The following is a 25,727-nucleotide window of genomic DNA, read 5'->3' as shown; positions in this document are numbered from 1 at the left end:
ACGGGGGCGGCGAACGCCCCCCCTTGTATGAGAAATGATTTTTTTTTTTTTTTTCAATAAAATAGAAAAACGACGGCTGCGTGGTGGTGTCTGCCTCGCGCCGCCTCCCCGCCGTGACATCACCCCGGCCGCTATGACATCATCGCGCGCGGTGACGTCACCGCCGCGCCCGGCGCGTGCCTGCCCCCTGCTGGGGAGAGAGGCGGCAAGGTGGTGGTTGGGGGAAGGAGAGTCCGCTCCCTGCCGCGGGGGCTGCTGGGACGGCGGCGGCCGCGTGACGCCGCGCCGGAAGCGGGCGCGGGGGCCGCCGGGAGGTGTAGTCCGTCCCGTGGTGCCCCGCGCCGCCGCCCGCCCCTGCGGCTGGCCCAAGATGGCGGACCGGCGGCGGCAGCGCGCTTCGCAGGACAGCGAGGACGACTCCGACTCGGCCGCCTCCGACAGCGCCGACTCGGCCGCCAGCGCCGCCCGCTCCCGCTCGGGCTCCGCCTCGGGCTCCGGCTCCCGCTCGGGCTCGCCGCGGCCGCCGCACCGCCCGCCGCGGGGCGCCGCTGGGGCCGTCAGCGCCGGGCCGCGGGGCCGCGGGGCCGAGAGCGCCGCGGGGGGGGCGGCCAAGAGCGCGCCCGAGTCCGAGTGTGTGAGTGGGGCGGGGGGCACCGGGGAGGGGGGGCTCCGAAGGGCCGGGGGTGGGGGGGCACCGGGGAATGGGGGGGGGCTCTTGGGGGGGGTGAGGGAAGGGGGGGCTGGTGACTGTGGGGCGCTGGGCTGGGGGGGCACCGGGGAATGGGGGGTGGGGAAGCGAGGCACTGAGAGGAGTCGGGGTGGCCCTGGGACTTGGGGGGGGCTGCTGGGGAATGGGGGGACACAGGGGTGCCTGGGATGGAGAGACCTGGCGAATTAATGGAGCACAAGGGGGGGGCCCTGGGGGTTTGGGGGGTACCAGGCTGGAGGGGGCCAAGCAGGGACTGGGGTGATCCTGGGGGCAGGCTGGGCTCTGCCACCCCCCAGCGCTAACTGTGAGCCCCCCCTGCCATCCCCGTTTCCCTCCCCGTGGAGGGGCTCCTGCGGTGGGGCTGAGGCAGGGGGGGTTGCTCCCCTCTTCCCTGGGACAGGCTGCTCCCTGCGGGGCCCCACACAGCGCTGGAGCTCGCTGCCCAGTCGGGCCAATCCCTCCCCTTAAAAAAGGCTGCTCGGAGTTGCTAAACGAGGGCATTAAAAACTTTCTGCAGGAACTTCTTGTAGTACTGCTGTTCCCACACATCTCTAGTAGAAATCGTCTCATTTTACAGTTTATAGCCGGGTGTTATTTTGTTCTGTTGTGATTTTATAGTGCCGGTTATTTCAAGTTCCTCCCGAAATTGCAGTGTGTTTTTCTTTAGTTGTTTTGACTTTGGGGCTTATTTCATTAATGTATTGACTGATTTTATTTTTGATCTCAGGTTGTTTTTACTGAGTTGTTCAGTCAGACAGTCTTACTAGAAATTCTCTCTGGTCTGAATTGTTCCGGTTCATCCCGTGTCTTCTCTTGGATATAGAGATATATCTGTGTTACCGGAGTCTATAGCAGATGTCTGTCTGAGCCTGGTCGCGCTCAGCATCTGTTAGTTTTTCCCTGGATCTTGCTTTGAGTAATCCCTCTTTTGCTTTCCCAAGTTAGCTGTCTTGGTCTGCATCGTCCAGAGAGGGAAGCCCTTCTCGTCTGTCGATGTTCTTTTCCCTCCAAGGACCCCCAGCAGCTAACGCAGTTCACGCTCTTTTCTTTGATGGGCTATGCCCTTTAAGTTCCCTCTGTGTAGCTTGCTCTGCAATGAGGACTAAAAGACCTTAAAGAAAAGTACTGCGGGTGCTGAATTTGTCTCTTCCTGCTTGGAAATTCAAACTGAACTTCCAAGAACGGATGTGGTAGGACCAGGGCCAAACTTTGTTGTAATTGTGTCTGGGATTGTAGGATGCCACGAGAATCAAGCTGCTCACTTGCCTCTCCGCTAATGAATTTTCTCTCCCTTTCTCTCTAGGAAAGCGAAGATGGCATTGAAGGAGATGGTGAGTAACGATTCTCTCTGGCACTGCAAGTGTTGTCTGTGATACATGAAAGCACAAAAGTGAGAAAAATGCTTTTTTAAAAGTTTTGCAGTTGTTGTTATCCCAAATGTTACCTCATAACAGTAGACAAACACGGAGCGCAGGGACAGTACTCCCCAAATTCATCTTTTTTCCTCCCATACGAGCTAGTAATGGTATTTGTCAGGGACACTTAATATTACCCCCGATTTCCCCTTGGTGTTACTGTATTGTGGGTGTTTGCCAGCAGTAGCCTGGACCATGGCATGTTACGCTCAAAGAGAATCTGTTCTCAGGGAAAGCACTATTCTATTTCTGCCTCGATGCCAATCTCCTTTTTCTCTCCCACAGCTGTACTCTCGGATTACGAAAGTGCAGAAGACTCGGAGGTAAGAGGAGACTCTGTCCTGATGTTCTGTAGAACGACTGTATCTTGCCTAATTTTAGCACAAAACCCAGTTTGTGTCCTTCATTCTCTTCCACTGACCCCGTCTGTAGTGATTGCCTTTGTCTCAAGATACCAACTCATGTGCTTTGCACCCGCTGTGCGAGGACTCGGAGCGACCTACGCTGCAGTAGTCCTCAATGCTGGAAGGAAAAGCCTTTTTCAGTCTGATCCCTCTTGAGATTGGGTGCCGGATGCTGGGGTAGGGTTTGCCATGACAAAGAAGGATGTGGAAGGGGCTGTAGGATGCTGATTGCATTTTAATTAGTTGAAATTAAAAACTAAGTACAGGGTTGGAAGCATCCCAAACAGCATCCCTGTTTTCTGTGTACAGTGGCTGGAAGAATAATGCACCTAGTGAGTGCTGGTAGCTGTGTGTATCCTGTGCAAATCGCCCCCTCCGTGTGCTGATGAGACCTGCTGTTTGAGCCAGAGAGGCAGCCCTGGCAGCAGCCTGTGGCTTTCCCTGGATGTTTATTGCATGAGTGGAAGTTTAATGTCTTGGAGACGTTTAGAGAAGTTCTGGTTTCTCACAATTTCCTAATGTATATTACAGTGAAAGTTTTTTAGTGAAAACCCTTCTCTTGAGATGGGTATCGTGGGGATCTTGTGGGGGGGCTATAAAACAAGGCAGATGAAGTTGGAGGCTGGTGGGGGCTGTTCGCTTGTGAGCGAATCCCTGCCATTAAGGAGGAGGGAGCATTGCAGGCCGCAGAGGCAGCGTGCGGAGGGTACGGGGGCGTCTCCCCCGCTCCCCTTACAGCAGCTCGCTGAACCTCTAGCAAACCGCGTAGAGGGCTCCCTAGAGACTCGGCACTGGGAGCGCGTCGAAGCACAGGCGCACTGGCGCACACCAGGGTGTTTGAGCCGCGGCAATATTGCATCACTGACATGCCAGGATGACTCTGTTCCTGCGCCTAAAAATAATGCCACGTCTGGGTTTCCCTAACGTAAACAAAAGGAGCAGTTGATGTGCAAATACGCTGTGTTGAAAGAGAAAAATAGAGCAGTCTTTTTCTTAATCATGCGAAGCTATTTTTAGTGTCAGTTCCAGCCTAAGCAAGGCTGGCAGGCTCCTGAAGGGTGAAACGAGGTCAGACTCCTGCGAGCACAGTGCTTGGAGTGAGTCAGCTGAGTAACTCCAGGGAATCTGGAAACACAGCAGTGGCTGGATCCAGGCCTTCAGTGTGGGAAAGAAGGGACCTTCTGAGGGCCTGGGGGTAGAAACCATCTCCCTCGTTAGTTTGTCTCTCAGGCCTATACAAGCCCTTTAATTTCAGTCACGATAGAGACTGTGACTTTGTGGGGGAGCTGGTTCCAGCTCTATGTCCTAGAAATCATGATTGTTTGATTTAATGTCACTGATGGGAATTAGTGGGGAGAGATGTTCATTTAGTCTTTGCTTTCTCCGTAAAAGTATAGGGATAGGAAGGACCTTGAGAGCTAATCCCCTGCTATAAAAGAGTCAGTTCTCTAACAACTGGAACAGGGATCTAACTCCAGAGCTGGGGACCTCTTTGGGAATTTCCTGGGGGACCTGCTGCTAAAGGCATGTGTCTGAGTAACTGGGGCTCTTTCAGGCGGAGGAAGAGGATTACAGTGAGGAAGAAAGTGCCAAAGTGGAATTGAAGCAGGATAGCAATGATTCCTGCGAATCTGCAGCAAAAGCAGAGAAAGGCGATGAGAAACCTGACTCCAAAGGTGCTGTAACTGGCGAGAGACAAAGTGGGGACGGGCAGGTAGGTGTTAAACACGTGCATTCTGTGGGCCATGAGGGGCTTTTCGTAGAAGGACTGCTGCAGTGTTAAGAGCTGTCTGATTTCGACAGGAGAGCACTGAACCTGTTGAGAATAAAGTTGGGAAAAAAGTTCCCAAGCACCTGGACGATGATGAGGATCGGAAGAACCCGGCTTACATCCCACGCAAAGGGCTCTTCTTTGAGCATGATCTCCGAGGGCAGACTCAAGAGGAGGAGGTCAGGTATGTAAGGATCCCCCTCATGTCTCTCCCTCTCTCGGTTAGACTAAGACTGACTCCCAGGCCAGCGCGAGGCAGCCCAGCTCTTTGCGTCTGTGTGAAAAGCTGGGAAGACGTCAGCAAGGAAGGATCTCTCTGTGCTCTGGCCCAGTTGCCTCCTAGCAGCGCCCTGCCAGGACTGGCTTCGGCTCTGTGTTTTGAAAAAGGAGGGACTGGAAGTGGTACAAAAAACACAAGAAAAGCCTCTTGCTACTGACCAGCGACCTTTACTGCTTCAAAGAAATAGCAGTGGGTAGAGCAGCAGCTGCTGGGACAGGAAGAATGGGAGGAAGAAGAGGTGCTGTCTCCTATGCACACCCTGCCCTAGAAGTGCACGTTCTGTGTTTGGTGCTCGTTGAAGCTGCTGCCTCTCCTTGGCTTTGCAATGACCTCTTGCTTCTCTCTCTATAACTGTTCCAGGCCAAAGGGTCGGCAGAGGAAGCTGTGGAAAGATGAGGGCCGCTGGGAACACGACAAATTCCGGGAGGACGAGCAGGCCCCCAAGACCAGGCAGGAGCTGATCGCACTTTATGGCTATGACATCAGGTCAGCTCACAACCCTGATGACATCAAGCCGAGGAGGATGCGCAAACCAAGGTGAACAGCAAAGCCAAACTAGAGCCTGGCTCATCCCAGAGGGAGACTTTGGCCCTCGCGCCAGGCGCTTCAAACCACAGGTCTGGAGCCCCTAAGTGGCCAAGTGCTGTTGGCTTTGGCTCGAGGGTGGGACCGTGGTCCTGGGAGTTGGATGCTGCCGAGAGGTTCCCTGGCGCTGCGGCACCTCTTGCTTCTCAGAGCAGAAGTGCTGAGCTCAGGGGAGAGGCCACCTGCAGAGTGGTTCAGTAATGTGGGTTCAAGCCGTTCTCTTGTGGGGGCAGGGAACCTTCTGGAAATTAACTTTAAACCAGAAGATAACCCAGACATTTAGAAATGCCTTTCAGTGACAGCTTTATTTTTCACCTAGGGTTTTGTTTGCAGTCCTTTGTAGCATTTTTCTTCCTCAGGTTTGGGAGTCCTCCTCAGCGAGACCCAAACTGGTCCAATGAGAGGCCAAGTAAGCCCCCAAGACACCAAGGCCCAGACAGCGCTTCAACTCCACCGCGAACGTTCACCAACAGGAGCTCCGCAGGTACAGGGAGAATGCCCCCACCTAGGAACTATCCGCGGATGGGTGGCTACAAGGAGACCCGCCCGAGCTACCGGGCTTCAGAAGCAAGTGTCCAGCATCTCTCTCGAAACGGCGAGCAGGCCAAACAGGAAAGCAATTACCGAGCGAAGCGTGTAGAGCAAACCCCAGCGAGAGACAAGTCACCTGAGACGGAAGTGGCACATGTCCACAGCAGCCCTGTGAAGGAGGAGGTTGCTTTGGAGAGCCAGACCACGACTGCTGATGCTACACAGCCACCACCAGACAGACCAATTGAAAAGAAGTCTTATTCCCGGGCAAGGAGGACCAGAATTAAAGCTGGGGATGCAGGAAAGTTGGCAGATGAAGTACCTGCTTCAGAAGGGCTGACGCCTGTGCCACCAAAACCTGTGCAAGTGGAGACATCCCCCCCACCAGCCAAGAGCAGTAATTGGGAGTCGCCAGTAGAATCCAGCTTGGATGGACTCGAGCAAGAGATGACGCAAATGAATCTCACTGAGCAGAACTGGACTCCAGGGCAGTCTCAGTTCATACAGCCCCGGGAGCTCAGGGGTAAGTGGGTGCAGCCTGTTGAGTTCAGCAGAAAACTCCCCCCGCCGCCCCCAGTAGAACGCAGTTCTGCTGTTGTCCTAAACATCTCGTAGTCGATCAGAGCTGAACTGTCTTTGCCTTAGTCCAGTCTCAGCTTCAATATGTGACAGAGATTCGTAGTGTTGAGAAAGTACAGTGAAGATTATTGAAGGGAGTAAAACTGAACAAAAAAGGGGGGAATTAAATACCTGAGAATAAGTTAACTGAATCAGGGCTGGGAAGGACACAAGACTGGATCCTTTCCCTCTGTCCACCCTCTTGTGTTGAGAATGAGGAAGATTCAGTAAAGTGAAGGTCTGTGTGTGGAACAGACAACAAGAACTCTGGGTGGTGTGTGAATCATGGTGGGACTTGCTGCTGCTGCAGCAGTCAGTTCCAGGGATAAGCAGTGTTGTGACCTGTTTACAGGTGGGCGATCGTTGATCGTACTTATCTAGTGTCCCGCTCGAGGGCAGGAAGCAACTTTCCTCCGCTTATCAGCAGGTTGTTCAGAAGACTCTGAGCTTATTTCAGAGCATTTAGATTTGGTTGCTGCTAGCTAAGGCCTGCCTAGGATTGGCAGATCCATTTGCGCCTGGTAGGAGGAAGCGGCTCTGTTCGCAGAAGCAGGCTGAAGCAGAGATCTATGGCAGAGTTAGACCCATGTGAGCTGAGAACTGAATTCCAGCTGAGAATCCACATGAGAGGTCATTCAGGTATAATTATCTCTTTGCAGAATTAGAGAGTCTTTTCTGGGGAGTGTTAAGAGTCCTTCCCAAGAGAAATAAAACTGGAGCAAGGAGAGGAAAGCGACTTGCTGCTTTCATAAGTGTCTCTGGGGGTTCAGGTCTGCGCAACCACAAGTTTTCTGGCACTGATGTGACTAGTAAAATCTTTGTGCGAACAGACCCTTGGTATTGATCACAGACTCAAATGGACAGGCTTTAAATATGCTAGTAGAATGAGAGTTCAAAAATACTGTGATTTACATGTTCATGTATGTTTGCAGTATAAATGGTCTGTGGTCACTTTCAGTATTTATTTTGCCCACTTTCACTCCCTTGGGATTGCCTGTAATCAGTTTGACACTGTGGTTTAAATTGTGCAGTGTAACTTTGCTGTTTGGATTAAAATGCTTGCAAGGAGCCCGTGATGTACGTGGTTACACTCTGTAGTGAGTTTAAACTGCAGCCCGTATGGTTCCATTTGCATGCTTGGTTTCTACTCTAAAGAGATCCTTGTCTCAGCAGGAACAGAGCTTAGTTTGGGACCTGGACTTCTTGCCAAGGATTTTTATTTATTTATTTATTTTAAGGAGATTTAAAAGGTGTCGAGCAGCATGGATGACTGTACAGTGGTGCAACAGCTTTTAATTCGTACTGAAATATTTAAAATTGTAACCTAAGACATGAAGTTGTTGTAAGGTTTTTCATCATGAAAGCAAGAGCTGTGTCAGTACTTCTCGTACGGTAACTTCTCCAGACTGCTGGTGCTTGGAGGTGCACTTGTGACAAGTGACGGGTTGCTTCTGGCAGCGCCTTTGGCGGCGGGTGAGGTGGCTGTTTCTACTGAGAACAAATGCGAGCCGTAATAACCAGTCTGTTTCTTCCTCAGGTATTCCTAACCATATGCACGTGGGAACTGGGCCACCGCCTCAGTTTAACAGGATGGAGGAAATGGTAAAGCATGCTATGTGGAGTGTGACTCTTACTTTTATAAATGCTTGGCTTCCACGCTTCTGTGGTTCTGTGCTGTAATAATTAGAAGCTGTCTGTGACACTTTAGCCTTTCCCTTTCATGTGCGTTCACAATTTTTACTGCGTGATCCAAATAGAGATTTGCAGGGGGCTGGGGGGTGAGGCGGGTCAGTGCCCCCTCCCTGGAGGGGGGATTCCTTTGTCACGCGCTGACCGTTGCCGACGTCTTTGGATTCTTGCAGGCAGTGCAGGGGGGCCGCGTGAAACGCTACTCATCGCAGCGGCAGAGACCGCCGGTTCCAGAGCCTGCCCCCCCTATGCACATCAGCATCATGGAAGGGCACTACTACGACCCACGTGAGTGTTTCCCTGCTGCCCCGACAGTCCTTCTGTGCGCTGAGAAAGCTCTGGGCAGCCAGAGCAGGAGTCCCCTGCTCCTTCAGTGCCGTGTTGGGGTGGGACAGATCGGTGGGCTTTGCCTTTCCTCCCCTTTGTAATATCATTGCTGCTTTTCCTCTCTTACTGTGACTAAAAGGCTGCTCTGAGCCTCCCTGGTTTGCGTTTAGACCTTGATGTTTCCCATCTAAACACAGTCAGTGTTACCGCCTTCCCTCCCTGTGCACGGGCTTTGTCTGGGGCACTGCTTTTCTTCATAAGAAGTAGGAGTTACCATTTGAAACCAGAGCAATTTCTTTGACGTTTAAGAGTGAGGAGAGCTATGGAAAAAGAGTGGGGATGGATTTGAAATTTCCCCCAGTGTATTTAAAGTGTTAGAGAAAAAACTCCCTGTGTTCTGCTGCTTCATAAAGGGAATAGAAAACACTTCTATTGGGGATACATAGCATCTGTGAGCCTCATGGATTGTGTTTGCTATTCCTGCTGGGAACGTGACAGTGCTGCTCTTGTAGCACTGCATTCAAGTGTTGTAACTGTAGGTGGCCTGTGTATGCGGTGTGATTCGCTGCAGCAGAATACAATTCAGTGAAGCTTTTCCTTGGGAACTGTTTTATGTTGCAGTACAATTCCAGGGACCAATCTACACCCACAGTGAGAACCCTGCCCCGCTGCCTCCCCAAGGGATGATCGTACAGCCGGAAATGCACCTCCCTCATCCAGGTAACAAACCAGCTCCCCCGGTGGCACAGTGCGGTTGGTAGTGACACTGAGTTTGTGCCCTGTGCTGGGGCTTGGGAGCAGATAACTCGGGTTTCGCTAGTTCTGACGCTGTTTCTGTCACTGGGGCAAGCCAGGGAATCCAGTTTCCCTGCACTGTAAAATGAGAGACCTGCTTCCCTCATGCAGTGAGGCTGAACAAATAAAAATTTTAAGGAAAGAAAAATAGACATTTTGGGGCGTTACAAGCAGTGCAAGGCCAAGATCATTTGAAAGTTTTGACATCCTCTAGCTGGATGTGCGCAGGTGCTGTGCAGATCCTTTTGGCTGCGTTGCTTTCCCTTTCAGTGGGATGTATCCACTGCCGGCCGTCGTGCTAGCTTCCTTCTCTAGATCCTGCTGCTTGTAGATCAGAAAAGAAAAGCAGAAATGAGAGCTGCTGAGTTGCGATGTTCTCTACCTTGCCCGCAAGAACTGTTCCCTGAAGTGGATGTGCTGACTGGGGCTGTGTCCGGTTCCTGTGGCTGGGGACTCTGGCGTTGTGGAGGAGGCTGGTGTGCGCTGCTGTGCTGAGTAAAGCTGCTTTTTTTCCCTCCCCAGCACAGGAGCTGAGGTCTTGTGGCTGCAGGCAAGGCCTCTTGAGCAAAGCACTTCTGCTTCCTGCTGCAGCAGGGCCAGCACAGCCACGCTGATGCGTGTTGGCATTTTAGCAGCCTCAGCCCTCCCTGAGACACGTTGGCTTTACATATGACATCATGTTCGGCTTATTTTTGTCATTTCCCAGGTTTACATCCCCACCAGACGGCAGCCCCAATGGCAAACCCTGGGCTGTATCCTCCACCGGTCTCCATGCCTCCGGGTCAGCCCCCTCCACAGCAGCTGCTTGCACCTCCTTATTTCTCCCCTCCTGGAGTCATGAATTTTGGGAATCCTGGCTACCCTTACCCCCCGGGAGCACTACCCCCACCGCCGCCTCCTCATCTCTATTCCAACACGCAGGTAAGCCAGCTGCGTTGTGCGTCTCCTCCCTGAACAGGAGCCATCGAGCCCAGATGGGATCCTCTGAGTGTTGGGGACGGGGGGACTATATTCTGTGAGGCTTCGAGGAGAGGACGTGGAACGTCTGGGCTCTTTCAGAGTGGGGGGTTGTTTGCTTGGGTGGGGAATTGAAAGGGACTGCTCCCATGTCTGCTTTGCATTTAACCTGGAGTTGGGGTCTCATGGATGCAGTATCTGTATGGACGGATCTCAGAATCAAGGTTTTCCCCTGCAGAACAAGGCAAAGAGCCCACAGGGAGCCTGTGAAACCGTTTTGTCCCCTCCAGGTCTGTGCTGTCAAGGACACCTTGACAATTGTTTTGGAAGTCCTTCCTTTCTGTTTGCAAGACCGAGGTGGGAAGCTTGAAACTGCCTGGTGCTGTTCTTTGCCACTGACCAGGAAACCCCTTTGTGTGAACAGCAGTCCCCACAGGGCCGGCTCTTCCCGTTAAACTTCCGACCTCTGTGTCCACAATAGCTGTTCTGCAGAGAGGAGCAAGATCTCTGTGGGCATCTTGAGGACAAACAGAGGCTCCCTGTGGCTGGCTTGCGAATGGCACACGGCTGACACGCAGTGGCAGGCGAGAGATGTGCACGTTCCCCAAGGCCTACAACCTTTCTGACCTTCCTGTTCTCCTGGTCTGCTCCGAGCTGCCCTGATAGGGAATCAGCCTACTTTTGAGGGCAGGTCCCGAGGCCTCCGGTACCTGGAAGTGATCACAGTATAAGGGGGAATCGTTATCTGTCTGGTTTGCACAGAAAACCAGTAGCTGCTGCTGTTTTAAAGTGCAAACATTGTATGGTACTTGAGAAATTCTGCAGGACGGAAGGACTCGGTCTGCTGTGAACTTCGGGCCGGTGCGGCTGTGGATTGCCAAAGCCGCATACCTGCCCGCCCTGCGAAAAGCAGGGAGGTCCGGGTAAGGAGGCGATGGTCGAAGAGCGTTCCCCAGCAGCCGCCCTCTGGGAGTTTTAAGTGCTGCTATTTTTTTTTTGGAGTTGGGGAGCGTAGCAGAAATCAAACCAGACCCCCCTTGGCTGTTCACCTTTAGTGCTAGAGAGCGGTATCTTCTTAGAGACCTTCTTTATGCCCTAAAGGCTGCCTGAGGTACTTGGTGCTCTTGTGACGGGTGAGACTTGCTGGGTCCTCCACGGCACAGAGCACTGACGTTTCTGCTCTCTGGGGAACGCAGGCCCAGTCCCAGGTGTATGGAGGGGTCACGTACTACAATACTGTCCAGCAGCAAGTGCAGCCCAAACCTTCTCCACCACGAAGGACATCCCAGCCTGTGACTATCAAGCCACCACCTCCTGAGGTATGTGCCCTCTGCCTGTCTCCTCTGTGCGAGTCCGTGTGTGTGATGTTATGCCATTGGTGCATGCGTGTGGTCCTTCAGTCTCCCTCTCCCATCCAAAAAGTATGTTGTTCCAAGAAAATCCTAAACTGTCTAATCTTTGACGTGTCCCAAACCTCAGCTTCTCGTTGCAGGTGGTAAGCAGGGCTCCAGTTAATTTGAGTTTCTAAATACTTTAAATCTAAACCCACGTAAAAAGTAAGTCCAAAGTTGACTCTTGCTTTCTTTTTTCATTCAGGGTAAAAACAGAACAAAATACTTTTTAAAAGAGAAAAATCCAGTCCTAAGCTAGGAGGCAGTGACTTCCCTGGAAGAATAAAAGCTGAGACCTTAGCAGGATAGAGTTCAGGCAGCAGACTTAGAGGCTTTACGAGATGAGAGCTACTTCTCCATGCTGAGAACTGTTTGTGTGTGTGCGCGTGGGAGTGCCACGTGCATGTTTGGTTTCCTTTAGGATCTCTTCCCTAGCATACGGGAGTTGAATGAACCTGAATCATGGCAAGCCTGGACCCAGACAGGCATGTGCCGGGTGTTTTTCCTGTACCTGGGAGAGGCGGCATGTGTTACAATAGAGGCCTGGTGGGAAGACTCCTGCGTTGGGTTCATAGCTCTGCCTCTGACCAGGGAGGAGTCACTTCGCCCTTTTGTTTCCCTACCTGGGAAATGTGCAGCTTTTGTAAATCACTGTGAGATAATCTGATAAAGGTGCCCTTTGAATTGCCTAGCTATGGAAAAACGCTTCCGCTCTCGCCACCAAGAGAGCTTGGCTTGAAGGGAGCTTGTTTTACCCAGAGTAGGCATGGAGGAAGCTGAGCGTGCTGGAGGGTGGGAGGGCGGTGGTCGCTTTCTAGCGCCCAGGCGTGGAGGATGTTTGCTTGCAGCGCCTTGGTGATAGTGCTATAAACCCTGTGTGGAGTTTGCACTAGGAGCAGCCTAACCCTGTGGTTCCTGTTTTTCTCTTCCTTCCCCCCATCCCCTTTCCTCAGGACAGCAAAAGTGAAAAATCAAAGGAGAGGAGCAACACGTAGGGATGTGGCCGTGGGAATCCCAACACCAGACTTGGCACCTCAGCAAGGAGGAAGCTCCTTCTTGGAAAAGGCTCCTTCCCTGTGCGTAGGTGAGGCAGCAGCCTGAAATCTGCTGCACCGTCTTGTGCTCAGGGCCAGGCACCTTCCCTCTCCGGTTTTACCGGTGCCCTCCTGAAAACCATCTCTCTTGCTGCTGCTGATCTGCCCTCCTCTCTCCTTCCCTCACTGGGGCACAGAGGTCATTGAAGAATCAACCACAAGAGTCGGTCCTTGGCCACAAGTTCTGGCAACTTCTCCCTTTTACTAAATGTCTGCCCTTTTCCCTTTCTAGGTTGTTAAACTAAAATGGCTTGATTGTGGTCTCTGTTTTTATTTAAGAAATGAACCAGCTGCTTCAGTAAAGCTGATTTGTTTCTTTTGGGTATTTTGAATTTGTTTGTCTGGCTAGCAGGAACGTAACATCCCCCTACTACTACCACTTTCCCCCCTTCCTCCCCCTCATGGAGACAGCTGATAAGTTGATTCTTGTTTTCAATTCTCTTTTAAATTAGCAAGTTTATTTCTGCCATTGTTTAAGGATAGGAAGGGCAGCTGAGTGTTAGGAGTCTGTCAGGAACGCGCTGGCTGTGCAGTCACCACTTAATTTAGAAGCTCCTCCTATTTCTTTTTTGGAACAAGCCCTGTTGGTAACTGTGGTGTTGGCAGTTTCTGTCCGTGTGTGTGCAAGCTCTCAACCCGAATCAGACAGGAATCGGTGTGCCTGAGCATAGGGCAAACCCCTTCCCCACCGTTACAAGTGCATCTCGCAGAGCAGGGGGAGATTCCCTCCCACCTTGCAGACCTCTGCTAAATCCGAGGCGGAGAGAGACGTTTACAGGCACTCAGGCATCTCGACGACTGTCAGAGCAGCTCTGCCAGCAGACAAACCAGCTAGACGGGGCAAGCACATGAATGATTTGCTCGCAGCACTTGGGTGTTGCTGCTGTGGAAGTGGAAGGTGGTGTTCTAACCCGCCTTAATGCATCCAGCAAGGTCTCTCTGATCCCCGAGGAGGAAGCGCTTCAGCCAGGCGCGTACGCTCGCATAACCAGGTGCCTCCTTTCGGGACCCTGCTGGCCTTGTTCCCTGCAGTAGGATTCTCAAGGCAATCTGCTGAGGCAACTGGCACTGCAGCGCTGCGGTTGCCAAGCTGGCCGGGCTGGCCGGCCCTGCCGCAGCGCCACGCTGCCTCCCTGCAGCACCGATCCTGCAGGCGCCGCACCGGGCGGAGCGGCCGCGGCTTCCCGTCGCGCTCGGGCTTGGCGATGTCCTCACAGCCGTTTGCAAATTGCATTAGGAAACTTGGCACCGAGGCTGCTAATTCCTGCCGTTCGCCCTGAGCACGTGCTGGGGCAGCGTGTGGAAGTGCCAGCTGCTGGCGCAGGCCTCTCAGCAAGAGTGGGAAAGTTGCTCCTTCCAAGCAAGCGGCATCTTGGCCTTCGAGTTCCCATCTGTGGCGAGGGAGGGGTGCCCAGAGCGCCCACCTGCCTGCTTTCTGGTTGAGATCTCGTGCATGCCTGGCTCTCGAGCAGAAATACCTTCTTTGTTTGTTGTTTGTAACTCGATGACCTTTTGTACTTAATTTCAGATGTCAAACGACATTTTAAAAGCAGAAATCCTTTGTTTTAAATGTACCTGTTTCTCTGCCTTAAGGCTGAAATGTATCGTTTAACGTATCGGTCGCATGACTGAAATCCTAGACCTTACAACACTGTGATGGGTTTTTGGTTTTGTTTATTTTGATTCCTGTTCGTTAGGAGTGCGCATTTGTAACCAGCACTGTATTGACACGGAGATGAGAATACGTTTTAGAAAGTAGCCAGCTCTGTGTCTCTCTTTGCTCGGGCCACCTGCGGGCTGGTCTGAGACCTGCCGGGCCAGGCCCACGCAGTGTTGGAAATCCGCGCTGTTGGAAATCGGGGCCGGGCGCGTGGGGAGCTGCTTCTCGATTTGCACAAGCTTCTTGTGCGACTGGAAAAGCAGCTGCCTTTGCTGCTAGCGCCGGCCGCCCGCGCCTCCTCCTGGGAGGCATCTGCAGCCCTTCCCGGGGCCGAGCTCCTGCCCCGTCGGCTGCCCGCGACCAGCCGTCAGCGGCCGCGCGGAGCAAACCCCTTGGCCGTGGCGCTCCTCGCAGCCGGGGGGTGCGGAGCCAGCTCGCTCGCGGAGGAGGGAACACCGGGCGCGTGGGTGGCGTGGGAGCGTGCCGCCTGTGCTCCTCTGCGCACGGCCCCCTCCGGGTCCGCGCCGCCGCGCGAGCTGGCCCGCGGCCCGGCTTCCCACGGCAAGCGGGGCAGGTGTGCAGCACCTACCCGCTCCCCATGGCCGGCGTGCTGCAGCACCCGCGGGGCCAGCTCCCAACCGAGGGGAGGGTGGGGGGATTCGCCGCTGCTTCGGGGGGACGGAGGCCGGGCGCTGGCAGGTGCTTGCAGAGCCGAGGACGCGAGGGGTGTCCCCAAGGGCAGCGGAGCCAGGGCTGCGTGTGTCCCACCGGGCGCAGCGAGGGGCGGCTGGCGATGCCCCCCAAACTGCTGACGCATCACACCAGAGGCATCAACATCCCACCTTGCCCTGACCGCGGCTTTGTTGCCCCTTCCCCCTCTGACCGCCGTCCCCCACTTTCCCTTCCTGCCCGGGTCAGCAGCGGCCGCCCGGAGAAGCCCCTGGCTTCGAGGGCTCCAGCATCTCCTGAGATCCCCTTTCCCAGGCTGAAGCCTGCAAACGGGTTAACGTGCTGGTTTGGGGAGGGTTTTTTTCCCTCCGTGTAATTTTTCCTTCCCACACAAGGTCTGTTTTGAGCAGTGCCTGGAGGCTTCACACCCCCGGCTCGGCTGCCGGGGCGGAGAACAAACGCGCCTGCAAATGGAGACACCGGCTTGGGAGGGAAGCGCCTGCTCCAGATCCCAGCTCTTTAGGAGGAATAACAGCAAATTAATTAAGCTAATAGCTTGCTCTGCGCCAGCAGGGCCCCGTCCGTGCCCGGAGCCGGGGCTTCAGTGTGAGCCCAGATCTGGGGCACGTTTCCCGGCGGAGAGCGCGGCCTTGGCGCAGCACAATGCTCCTGTCCCTGCGCGGGGCCCTGGCCTGGCTCTCACGCCCGCTCCGTGCCTCAGTTTCCCCTCCTGCTCTCTCCGGCGGTGGGGAGAAGCCCCTCTCCGTGCGGCTGCAGCCCGGGGACCCGCCGTCATCCCCTTGTCCGGCCGTGCCCGGGCGGAGGGGACGGAGAAGCAGCCCGCGAGGGAGCGGGGCTGGAGCTTGGCCGGGGCGGGAGCGTTTCGGGGGGTTTCGGGGCCGCAGCTCAGCGGGGCCGGAGGAGGCCGGGCCGGGGCTGCGCCTCGCTGCAGGGGCTTGGCTGGGCCGGTGCATTTGGCTGCCCGAGCCCCGGGAACAGCGTTTTGCTGCCGGCTGCTTTTCCCGGCTGCCGCGTGGCCGCCCCGAGATGGAGTTGCCAAGCAACTGCCGGATCGCGGCAGCGCGGGAACAAAGCAGGGACCGGGGGGACCCCCAGCCCTCCGCAAATCCTCCCCGAATCGCTCCCCGCCGGCAGCCGCAGGGCTCCGCGCGCCCCGTGCCGGGAGCAGGGCCCGGGGAGGGGAGTCCCGGCGTGGCCCGGGGATGCAGCGGGCCGGGGAAGGAGAGGAGAAACCCGGGGAGCAGGAGCGGGAGCGCGGTGCGGGGGCCCGGCCCCAGCCGGCGGCTCTTCCTGCCGTGCCGTGCCGCGCTGTGCCCGGCCTCGCCGCCTGCCCCGGCTTGCCAGATCCGCCCGGCAGGGCCTGTTCCCGCTGGCAGGCGGCGAGGGGGCAGGAGCCGCCCGGCTCGCCCCGGCCTGCCCCGTTCCCACGCCTCGACCCCGGCGCCACGCGGCTCGGCCGTTCCCGCGGCTCGGCCCCGGGCAGGGCTGGGGCGCCTTGTCCCGGGTGCAAGGAACGGGGTGCAGCGGGGTGTGCAGGTGCGATGTTGGGTGTGAGAAAGCATCATGGTGTGTGCGTGTGTGTGTGTGTGCGTGTATGAGGCTGTCTTGCTGTGTCAGGGTGCGCAACGGTGTTGCTGTGTGTGACTTGCTGTGGGTGTGCGCAGGGTGTGTGGCTGTATCTCCAGGTGTGACTGTGTTGCTGTGGGTACTCAAGGGTGTGTGTGACTATCGCAGTGAGTGCACAGGGCTGTACTGCTGTGGGGGCACAAGGGCGCTTGGCTGCATCCCCAGGCGCGACTGTGTCACTGCGTATGCACAGGGATGTGCGACTGTATCACTGCACATGCACTGTGCTGTGTGGCTCCGTCCCCAGGTGTGAATGTGTCACCACATGGGTGCACGGGGCCATGTGGCCGCATCCCCAGGTGTGACCATGTCACCGTGCAGGTGTCCCGGGCCGTGCAGCTGCATCCCCAGGTGTGACCGTGTCACTGTGCTGGTGCATAGGGCCATGTGGCTCCATCCCCAGGTGTGAATGTGTCACCACATGGGTGCACAGGGCCATGTGGCTGCATCCCCAGGTGTGACTGTGTCACCGTGCAGGTGCACAGGGCCATGCGGCTGCATCCCCAGGTGTGACCATGTCACCGTGCAGGTGCACAGGGCCATGCGGCTGCATCCCCAGGTGTGACTGTGTCACCGTGCAGGTGCACAGGGCCATGCGGCTGCATCCCCAGGTGTGACCATGTCACCGTGCAGGTGCACAGGGCCATGCTGCTGCATCTCCAGGTGTGACTGTGCAGCCGTGCAGGTGTCCCAGGCCATGTGGCTGCATCCCCAGGTGTGACCATGTCACTGTGCAGGTGCACAGGGCCGTGCAGCTGCATCCCCAGGTGTGACTGTGTCACCGTGCCGGTGCACAGGGCCATGCGGCTGCATCCCCAGGTGTGACTGTGTCACCGTGCAGGTGCACAGGGCCATGCGGCTGCATCCCCAGGTGTGACCATGTCACCGTGCAGGTGCACAGGGCCATGCGGCTGCATCCCCAGGTGTGACTGTGTCACCGTGCAGGTGCACAGGGCCATGCGGCTGCATCCCCAGGTGTGACCATGTCACCGTGCAGGTGCACAGGGCCATGCTGCTGCATCTCCAGGTGTGACTGTGCAGCCGTGCAGGTGTCCCAGGCCATGCGGCTGCATCCCCAGGTGTGACCATGTCACCGTGCAGGTGTCCCGGGCCGTGCAGCTGCATCCCCAGGTGTGACCGTGCAGCCGTGCCGGTGCCCCAGGCCGTGCAGCTGCAGCGCGGTGCGGGTCCCGCAGCTCCCCCCGCGGGGTCCCGGTGCCGGTGGCGCGGGCCGGGGCGGGGCGGGGCGGCGCGGGCAGGTGCGGCGGCGGCGGCGGCGCTGGAGCTGGCGCTGGCGGCGGCGCGGGGCGGCCCCGGCCGGGGGCGGCGCTGGCGGCGGTGGCGGCGGCGGCTCCGCGGGCCGCGGCGGGGCGCAGCGCGCAGCAGGCGCGGGGCAGGCGGAGCGGGGCGTGCAGCCGGAGCCGCCCCGCCGCCGCCGCCGCCGCCGCCGCCGCCGCCGCCGCCGCCGCCGCCCCGGGGCCGCGCCGGGGCCGCCCATGGCCCCCTGAGCCGCCGCGGCGCCGGCGCCGGCCCCGCGCGGCCATGAAGCCGCTGGAGAAGTTGCTGAAGAAGCAGGGCTCGCACCTGGCCGCCCGCGCCGCCGCGCCGCCGGGACCGGGACCGGGGCCGGGACCGGGGCCGGGGCCGGGGCCGGGGCCGCGGCGGCAGAGCCTGTCGCGCCCGGCCGCCTCCCCCGAGGAACCGGCGGGGCCGGCGGGGCCGCGGCCGGGCGGCGAGGGGCGCTGGCTGGAGCTGCGGCCCCCCGAGGCGCCGCCGCGCTCGCCGCCGTCGCTCTCCTCCGAGGAGCTGTCCCCCGGCACCGGCACCGGCACCGGCGGCGGCGGCGAGCGGGAGCCGCCGAGCCCCGAGCCGCCCCCCGTGGCCGCCGCCGCCGCCTGCTGCTGGCCGCCGGCCGCCCCCGCGCCCCCCGAGCGGCTCCTGGCCGCGCTGCTCGAGCGCCTGGCGGCGGGCGGCGCGCACGGCCGCGGCTGCGGAGCAGGTACCGGCGACGGCGGGGCCGGGGGGCACCGCCGGGTGCGGGGGGGGAGGTCTGGGGGGGGGTCCTGGGGGCTGGGGAGGGCGCTCGGAGGGCGATCCTGGCGGCTGGGGGGCATCGCTGGGTGCTGGGGGGGTGCTGGGGGGCACTGCTGGGTGCTGGGGGGAGGGTTTCTGGGGCACTGCTGGGTGCTGGGGGGGGTTGTGGGGCATTTCTGGGTGCTGGGGGGATGCTGGGGGGCACTGCTGGGTTCTGGGGGGAGGGTTTCTGGGGCACTGCTGGGTGCTGGGGGGGGTTGTGGGGCATTTCTGGGTGCTGGGGGGATGCTGGGGGGCACTGCTGGGTGCTCAGGGGGTGTTAGGAGGCATCGCTGGGTGCTGGGGAGGTGCTGTGGGGCATTGCTTGGTGTTGGGGGGCATTGCCGGGTGCCGGGGAGGGTGTTGCTGCGTGCTGGGGGGGTGCAGTGGGGCACTGCTGGGAGCTGGGGGGTGTTACTGGGTGCTGGGGGGCATCGCTGGGTGCTGGGGGTGCTGCTGAGCGCTGGGGCGTCCAGCGAGCGCCGCGAGGTGCTGCGGTGGGGGGATGCTGGAGGGCCCTGGGCGCCGCGGTGGGCAGCACTGGGGGGGCCGCGGGGGCACGGCCGGGTGCTGGGGGGGGATGTGACGGGGGCGCAGCCGGGTGCGGGGCTGGGCGATGCTGGGGCACCACGGTGGGAGATGCCAGGGGATCCAGGGATGCTGCGGTGGGAGATGCCGGGGTGCCCGGCGGGGGGGGCCAGGGCGATGCGCCATCGGCTGCTGGAGCGAGACGGGGGGGGGGACGGCACCATGCAGGGCACATGTGGGTGCCCGGCTGGGGCAGCAAGGCCGGGCTGGGGGCCGTGCGGGGCCGGGCTGGGCAGAGGGGTCCCCTCCTGGGCAGGGACACGGTGGGGGGGGGGGCGCTGGGGGCCGTGGCTGTGCCAGGCCCAGCGGAGGCCAAGGGCGGCCGAGCGCTGCCTCCCGTAGCACCGTGCAGAGCCGGGACCGTCGGCCTCTGGGTTAATCGTTAACATTTTCCCAGTGCTAAAATTAGCCTCCGTGCTGGAGCCGCAGTGGAGGGGAGGGCAGCCGGGGTGGGGGGGGGAGCCCCTTCCCCAGCGCCGCCGGCCGCCCCGGTGCCGCCTCGCCGTCCCGCGGGAGCTGCGGTGCCCCGTGCCGCGGGGCCGTGGGCGGCTCTCACGTGCACGGCGCTGGGCGGCAGCCAGGCTCGACGCAGGCGACGCTGCCGCCCCGCTGCAGCCGTGCCCGCTCCGCCGGGGGGGCTGCGCCCGCCGCCGAGCCCCGGGGGGCAGCCGGGCGAAACGAGGGGGCCCCTCGGCTGGGAGCGAGACGGCCCTGGCGGCGCCCGGCCCCGCGTGCGCCAACACGCTGCTGGGCCCAGCCCTGGGGAGCGGCGGGGCCCCGGGCGAGGGCGCAGCGTGGGGGGGCTGCGCGGGGACGGGGAAACTGAGGCAGGGATGGAGGAGCCCCGTGCTGGGGTTCAGACGAGCCCGGGGACCCCCCTGCCCCAGCCTGCCCCACGCAGGGCTCCCTCCTGTTTGGGAGGGGGCCCAGGAGTCCGGGCTGGTGGCAGGACCTCTTGTGGGGGGGTGCAGGGGGGGGGCTCCCTTCTGCCCCCCAAGCTGCGCCCTGGGAGGGGGCTGGCGCTGGGGGCTGGCAGGGCTGGGAGCAGCGCGGCGGGGACGTGTCCGCTCCCCGTGCCCCCCTGCGCCCGGTTTGGGCCCCGCTGCAGGGTGCTGGATGCAGGCGTCCGGGAGGGTCCGAAGGGCGCGGGGGCATCGCCCCCCCCCGTCCTGCCTGCGGCAGCTGTGGGTCCCCGCGGGCACCGCGGTGCCGGGGGAGGCTGCAGGCTCGGCCCAGATTCGTGGCCGGGTTAATGAGCAGCAGCCTGGGGGGGGGGGGGAGCCCCCAGCACCCACCCCGGACGCCTGGGTCCCGCTCGCCGCACGGGTTTCGGGGCCGGGCGAGGGAGCGGCGCCTCGTGCAAAGGTCGCGGGCGGCGCTGGGCACCGCCGGCGGGTCCCGGCCCCCGGCGTGGGGCGGGCAGCGGGCCGCAACCCCCCCCCCCGGCGCTGCCTGCCTCAGTTTCCCCCGTAGCAGCAGCCCCCTGCCCGCGCCGCGGCTCTGCCCCGGCGACACCGCGGCGCAGCGGGGCGAGCGCTGGCGCGTCCCGGCCCGGCCCGGCGGCGCCGTGAGTCAGCGGCGGGCGCGGAGCTCGGCGCGGCGCCCCGGGAGCTGCTCCACCGGCCCGGCCCGGCCCGGTGCGGGGGACGTGGGGGCGCCCGCCCTGACCCCGCCGTCCCGTCCCCCCCCCCCAGACTCGCTGCTCGATGACATCGTGCTCACGCACTCGCTCTTCCTCCCCACCGAGCGCTTCCTGCAGCAGCTGCACCAGCAATATCCTTGGGCGCCGGGGCGGGCGCGGGAGCTGCGCCAGGGTCCCGCGAAGGTGGGCGCCAGGAGGGCGCCAGGGTGGGCACGAGGCTGCCACGAGGGTGGGCATGAGGTGCTCACGTAGGTGCCACGAGGGTGGGCGCAAAGAGGGCATCAGGGTGGGCATGAGGGTGCCGTGAGGGCGAGCACAAGGTGGGCACCACGGTGTGCACGAGGGTGACACGAGGGTGGGCATGAGGATGCCACGAGGGTGGGTGCAAGGAGGGCACCAAGGCGGGCGTGAGGGTGGGCATGAGGTGTGCACGAGGGTGACACGAGGGTGGGCATGAGGATGCCACGAGGGTGGGCACAAGGTTGTGCACGAGGATGCCGTGAGGGTGGGCATGAGGAGGACACCAAGGTGCCATGAAGGTGGGCACAAGAAGGGCACAAGGTTGGGCACGAGGTTGGGCACGGGGGGTGCACAAGAGTGCCGTTAGGGAGGGCGCAAGGTTGTGCATGAGGGTGCCATGAAGGTGGGCACCAGGGTGGGCACCAGGACGGGTGTCGGGGGGCACAAGGAGGGGCCGCGGCCGCATCCCGGCGGGCGCCCGCGACGCCCGCTGCCCGCGGTTCCTCCTTGACGGTGGCACCTTCGTGCTGGCGGCGGGCGGCCCCCCGGCGTGCCGGGAGGAGGGCGCCGGGCTGCGGCGCAAGCGGGCCGTCCTCGCCGTCCTGCTCCATTTCCTGGAGACCTACAAGGGGCTGCTGCAGGAGGAGGAGAGCGCCGGCAGGGTCATCAAGGTGGGTGCGCGCCCCGCGGCCCCCCCGCGCCCCACGGCCCCCCGGCGCCCCTGAACCCCTCTCGCTGCCCCCCTCCCCCCCCAGGAGCTCTACCTGCTCATCATGAAGGACACGTCCCTCTACCGCGACCTGGAGGACGAGATCCTCAAGCTGCACCAGCTGGTGGAGACCGTGGAGCTGAAGTGAGCGGGGTGCAGGGGGGGGGTCCCCGTGGGGTGCAGGGGGTCCCTATGGGATGCAGGGGATGGGGTCCCCATGGGATGCAGGGGATGGGGTGCCCATGGGATGCAGGGGGGGATCCCCATGGGGTGCAGGAGGGGATCCCCATGGAATGCAGGGGGTCTCGATGGGATGCAGGGGATGGAGTGCCCATGGGATGCAGGGGGTCCCTATGGGATGCAGCGGATGGGGTCCCCATGGGGTGCAGGGGGGGATCCCCATGGGGTGCAGGGCATGGGGTGCCCAGGAGCTGGGGGGGGTCACTAGCAGCCCTTCGGTCCCAAGCAAGTCCCAGGTGGGGCCCCCCTGCTCTGCCGCCCCTGGGGCCCCCCACGGAGGGTCCCGGGTCTGGCGGCCAAGGGTGCCAGCGGGGCTGCGGAGGAGGGGACGGGGAGATGCCGGGAACGGGGGGCTCTGACCCATCGCCGGTGCCGCAGGGTGGCCGACGAGACGCCCCCCCCGAACAAGCAGGTGAAGCCGCTGTTCCGGCACTTCCGCCGCATCGACTCGTGCCTGCAGACGCGGGTGGCTTTCCGGGGCTCCGACGAGAGTGAGTGACGGGGGGGCTCCGGGTGCCTCGGTTTCCCCGGCCGGGGGTGCCGGCGGCGCTGACGCCGCGGTCGGTCCCTCCCTCCGCAGTCTTCTGCCGCGTCTACATGCCCGACCACTCGTACGTCACCATCCGCAGCCGCCTCTCGGCCTCGGTGCAGGACATCCTGGCCTCGGTGACCGAGAAGCTGCAGTACTCGGAGGAGCGGGGCGCCCGCGAGGAAGCCCTCATCCTCGTCACCGTGGCCTCGTCCGGAGGTGGGGGGCCGCGGGGTGGGTCGGGGCCGCGGGGTGCCGCCGCCACCGCCGCCGCCGCCGGACGCTTGCCCCTGCTCTGCCCGCAGAGAAAGCCGTGCTGCAGCCCAGCGAGGAGTGCGTCTTCACCGCGCTGGGCATCAACAGCCACCTCTTCGCCTGCACCAGGGACACCTTCGAGTCGCTGGTGAGGGCCGGACCGCGGTGGGGGGGGCCCCGGGGCGGGAGACCTTCCTGTGGCACCTTCCCAGCGCCGGGTCGCTCCCTGCCGCCGCTGCAGGTGCCGCTGCCGGAGGAGATCCAGGTGGTGCCGGGGGACACGGAGATCCACCGCGCCGAGCCCGAGGAGGTGGCCAACCACCTCACCGCCTTCCACTGGGAGCTCTTCCGCTGCATCCACGAGGTGGGTGGGCGCCTGCCGGAGCCCCGCCGCAGCGGCAGCGCCGGGGCCCTGACGGCATCTCCCCCGCGGCAGCTGGAGTTCGTGGACTACGTCTTCCACGGGGAGCGGGGCCGGCGGGAGACGGCCAACCTGGAGCTGATGCTGCAGCGCTGCAGCGAGGTGCAGCACTGGGTGGGCACCGAGCTGCTGCTCTGCGAGTCGCTGGGCAAGCGGGCGCACCTCCTCAAGAAGCTCATCAAGATCGCGGCCATGTGAGCGCGGGGACGCGGCGGGGACGCGGTGGGGTCGTCCCCGCCGGCCCCGGCCCTCACCCTGCCTCCCCGCCGCAGATGCAAGCAGAACCAGGACATGCTCTCCTTCTACGCCGTCGTCATCGGGCTCAACAACGCCGCCATCAGCCGCCTGCGCCTCACCTGGGAGGTGAGGGACCCCCGGGCCCCCGCCGCCGGGATGCTCCTGGTCCCGCCGGGATGCTCCTGGTCCTGCCAGGATGCTCCTGGTCCCGCCGGGATGCTCCTGGTCCTGCTTGATGCTCCTGGTCCCGCCGGGATGCTCCTGGTCCTGCCGGGATGCTCCTGGTCCTGCTTGATGCTCCTGGTCCCGCCAGGACGCTCACAGCCCTGCCGGGGTTTTGCATTTCAGAAGCTCCCAGGGAAGTTCAAGAACCTGTTTCGGAAGTTTGAGAACCTGACGGTGAGGAGGGACTGGGGGGCTGGGGCGGGGGCCGGTGCCCACGGGGAGCCATCCCATCCTGTCCCGTCCCGTCCCATCCCGCCCCATCCCATCCCATCCCGTCCCGTCCTGTCCTGCGGCCCCTGAGCCCCTGCTCTCCCCAGGACCCCTGCAGGAACCACAAGACCTACCGGGAGGTGCTGGCCAAGATGAAGCCCCCCCTCATCCCCTTCGTGCCGCTCATCCTCAAAGGTGAGGGCAGGGCCGGGGGCGCGGGGGGTGCCGGGGTGCTGCTGCCGCCGCCGGCCGCCCCGCGGGGCCCCCTCACCCCTCCGCTCGCCCCCAGATCTCACCTTCTTGCACGAGGGCAGCAAGACCCTCCTGGACGGGCTGGTCAACATGGAGAAGCTGGTGAGTCCCCAGTGCCCACGCGGTGCCCGCGGAGCCCCCTGGCCCGGCCGTGCGCGGGGGTCCGGCGTCACCGGGGGGATGTGGCCGAGGGACCCCCGGCACAGGACCGGGGACCCTGGTGTCCCCGGAGGGGGAGATCTGGGGCAGGGACCAGGGGGGCAGCAGGTGGAGTTGTGGGGTGCACGATCCCTTGGGGTGCAGAGCAGGGTCCCCGGGGTGGCCGTGGGGCGGACGTCCCCAGAGCAGGGTCCCCGGGGTGCATCGTCCCTGGGGTGCAGAGCAGGGTCCCCGGGCGGGGGGGGGGGGGAAGATGTGGGGGTCTCTTGCGATGGAGATGTCCCCACGGTGTGCAGCAGGGGCCCCGAGGGGGGATAGTCCGGGGGGTCCCCGTGGGTGGGTGGGGGTCCCCGGAGCGGGGTCCCCGGGGCTGACGCCTCTCGGCGCTCCCTGCCCAGCACTGCATCGCCGAGAAAGTGAGGACGATCCGCAAGTACCGGAGCCGCCCGCTGTGTGAGTCGGGGCTGGGGGGGGGGCGCTGGGGGGGGGGGGGGCACAACCGGCACCGGGGGGTGATGATGCACGGCCCCGGGGGGGGGTGATGGTGCATGGCCCCATGTCCGTCCCCCCCCAACACTAACCCCACGTCCCCCTCCCCGGTGCCCCAACCCGGTGCCCCCCGGCGCTGAGGCCGTGCCCCCCCCCCCCGCGCCCCCCCAGGCCTGGAGATGGAGGCGTCGCCGAGCCAGCTGCAGACCAAGGCCTACGTGCGGCAGCTGCAGGTCATCGACAACCAGAACCTGCTCTTCGAGCTCTCCTACAAGCTGGAGCCCAGCAGCCAGTGAGCGCCGGGGGGGCCCGGCCCCCCAGCACTGACGCACTTTGCCCCGGGGGGGGGGGGGGCCCGAGGGGGGGGGGAGCCATGTCCCCCCCTGCAACCCGCACCCCCATGGGGCTGGGGGGGGGGTAATGGGGAGCTGGGGTTGGGGGGGGGGGGGCCTGGTGCCGTGGGGCGGCTCTGCCCCCCCCTCCCCCCCCGGTGCTGCCCCCTCTATTTTTCTACGTGTCCCTCGGCCCCCGCTTCTGGCTGCCTCCCCCCCCCCGCGCCCCCAGAATGTATATATTTTGTACCAAATGGCTGTCTTTAATTGTAAAATTATTTTTTAAGAAAAAGGAGAAAAAAAGCACAAAAAAAAAAAAGCCCCCCCCCCAAGGCCCCCAGGCGTGGGGCGGGGCAGGGTGGGGGGCCGCCGCGGGGGCTGTTTCCCCGAGCAGCGCAAATAAAAGCTGAGCTGTCCCGGCGCCGTGTCCTGCTTGTGCGGGGGGACCGGGGGGGGGACACGGGGGGGATGTGGGGGTGACATGGGGGGCCGGGCCTGCTTCGCTCACCCCTCCTGGGGGGGGTGGATGGTGTATGGTGATGTCATCCTGGGGCGTGATGTCACGTATGAGGTCACGGATGAGC

General features: G+C 61.6%; 2 protein-coding genes across 4 annotated transcripts; both read left to right on the top strand.

The window, feature by feature from the left end:
- Window positions 1-370: 370 nt before the first annotated feature.
- CASC3 (CASC3 exon junction complex subunit) lies at window positions 371-12,891 on the top strand. Of its 3 annotated transcripts, none has more exons than XM_067311911.1 (14): window positions 371-634; window positions 2,013-2,040; window positions 2,410-2,447; window positions 4,084-4,242; window positions 4,332-4,483; window positions 4,940-5,116; window positions 5,524-6,218; window positions 7,851-7,915; window positions 8,176-8,290; window positions 8,951-9,049; window positions 9,831-10,045; window positions 11,278-11,400; window positions 11,574-11,637; window positions 12,426-12,891. In XM_067311911.1, exons 1-13 carry the CDS (start codon window positions 371-373, stop codon window positions 11,607-11,609), a joined length of 2,166 nt encoding a protein of 721 aa, XP_067168012.1. In that variant the 3' UTR covers window positions 11,610-11,637; window positions 12,426-12,891. The 3 variants fall into 3 exon arrangements, with proteins under 3 accessions (XP_067168012.1, XP_067168011.1, XP_067168010.1); XM_067311910.1 differs by having other exon boundaries at window positions 11,561-11,637; XM_067311909.1 differs by lacking the exon at window positions 11,574-11,637.
- A 5,156-nt stretch (window positions 12,892-18,047) lies between these two features.
- Window positions 18,048-25,207, top strand: RAPGEFL1 (Rap guanine nucleotide exchange factor like 1). Its single transcript, XM_067311953.1, has 15 exons — window positions 18,048-18,541; window positions 20,898-20,976; window positions 21,606-21,756; window positions 21,841-21,938; window positions 22,413-22,525; window positions 22,615-22,782; window positions 22,869-22,966; window positions 23,060-23,182; window positions 23,255-23,433; window positions 23,512-23,602; window positions 23,825-23,875; window positions 24,019-24,106; window positions 24,201-24,265; window positions 24,721-24,775; window positions 24,983-25,207. Exons 1-15 carry the CDS (start codon window positions 18,085-18,087, stop codon window positions 25,105-25,107), a joined length of 1,941 nt encoding a protein of 646 aa, XP_067168054.1. The 5' UTR covers window positions 18,048-18,084; the 3' UTR covers window positions 25,108-25,207.
- The last annotated feature ends 520 nt before the right edge of the window (window positions 25,208-25,727 follow it).

This window comes from Apteryx mantelli, chromosome 28 (genome assembly GCF_036417845.1).
Source record: "Apteryx mantelli isolate bAptMan1 chromosome 28, bAptMan1.hap1, whole genome shotgun sequence".
NCBI lineage: Eukaryota > Metazoa > Chordata > Aves > Apterygiformes > Apterygidae > Apteryx > Apteryx mantelli.
The sequence above is the reverse complement of the archived record's forward strand: the minus strand, read 5'-3'. Positions and strand labels throughout refer to the sequence as shown.

What these genes read in the sequence shown, in the direction of transcription:
- CASC3 (XM_067311909.1), top strand. Translation starts at nt 371, where the DNA reads ATGGCGGACCGGCGGCGGCAGCGCGCTTCGCAGGACAGCGAGGACGAC. An exon ending in AGATGGCATTGAAGGAGATG is followed by an intron (nt 2,041 to 2,409) that starts GTGAGTAACGAT and finishes TCTCTCCCACAG; the next exon opens with CTGTACTCTCGGATTACGAA. An exon ending in AAAGTGCAGAAGACTCGGAG is followed by an intron (nt 2,448 to 4,083) that starts GTAAGAGGAGAC and finishes GGGCTCTTTCAG; the next exon opens with GCGGAGGAAGAGGATTACAG.
- RAPGEFL1 (XM_067311953.1), top strand. Translation starts at nt 18,085, where the DNA reads ATGAAGCCGCTGGAGAAGTTGCTGAAGAAGCAGGGCTCGCACCTGGCC. An exon ending in GCCTGCGCCTCACCTGGGAG is followed by an intron (nt 23,603 to 23,824) that starts GTGAGGGACCCC and finishes TTTGCATTTCAG; the next exon opens with AAGCTCCCAGGGAAGTTCAA. An exon ending in CGTGCCGCTCATCCTCAAAG is followed by an intron (nt 24,107 to 24,200) that starts GTGAGGGCAGGG and finishes GCTCGCCCCCAG; the next exon opens with ATCTCACCTTCTTGCACGAG.